Source organism: Sinocyclocheilus grahami, unplaced genomic scaffold (assembly GCF_001515645.1).
Source record: "Sinocyclocheilus grahami isolate Dianchi unplaced genomic scaffold, SAMN03320097.WGS_v1.1 scaffold4814.1, whole genome shotgun sequence".
NCBI lineage: Eukaryota > Metazoa > Chordata > Actinopteri > Cypriniformes > Cyprinidae > Sinocyclocheilus > Sinocyclocheilus grahami.
In genome coordinates, this window is record NW_015509678.1 from 13,256 (window position 1) to 13,852 (window position 597).

General features: G+C 49.4%; 1 protein-coding gene across 1 annotated transcript; it reads left to right on the top strand.

The window, feature by feature from the left end:
* Positions 1 to 2: 2 nt before the first annotated feature.
* LOC107576990 (galactosylceramide sulfotransferase-like) lies at positions 3 to 587 on the top strand (the record flags this gene model as incomplete). The annotated part of the gene is made up of 1 exon (XM_016263110.1): positions 3 to 587. A coding segment is annotated over one exon (585 nt), but the record flags the coding sequence as incomplete, so codon positions are not given.
* Between the last annotated feature and the right edge of the window lie 10 nt (positions 588 to 597).

Below are 597 nucleotides of genomic sequence, written 5' to 3' on the forward strand. Positions count from 1 at the left end.
ACAGGGTCCCAGTGCCTTACTCATGTGCTCATCGCCCTTCTGTCGCCCACTCCTCAACGATCTCTAACAGCTCCCATCATGCCTCTGGGCAGCGAACCTGCACTCCAAAAGTGGACATCATGTTCATGAAAACCCATAAAACAGCTAGTAGCACTTTCCTCAACATTCTCTTTCGCTTTGGCGAAAAACACCACCTCAAATTTGCCTTCCCCAACAGCCGCAATGACTTCTTTTACCCGTCCCCTTTCCATCGCTCACAAGTCAAGGACTACAGGCCGGGAATGTGTTTCAACATCATCTGTAACCACATGCGTTTCAATGCTGCTGAGGTGGCCAAAGTGCTTCCCGCCGACACCTCGTACATCACAATCCTCCGGGACCCGGCTGATCTCGCTGAGTCTTCGTTCCACTATTTTGGACGCGTTGTACCTCTCACTTGGAAGCTTTCTGGAGATGAGAAGCTGAGAGAGTTCCTGAAGGATCCGAAGCTCTACTACGACCCAGAGGGATTCAACTCGTTCTATCTCAAAAACTTGCTTTTCTTTGACTTTGGACAGGATAATAACTTACATCCAGATGACCCAAAAGTGGACGAGG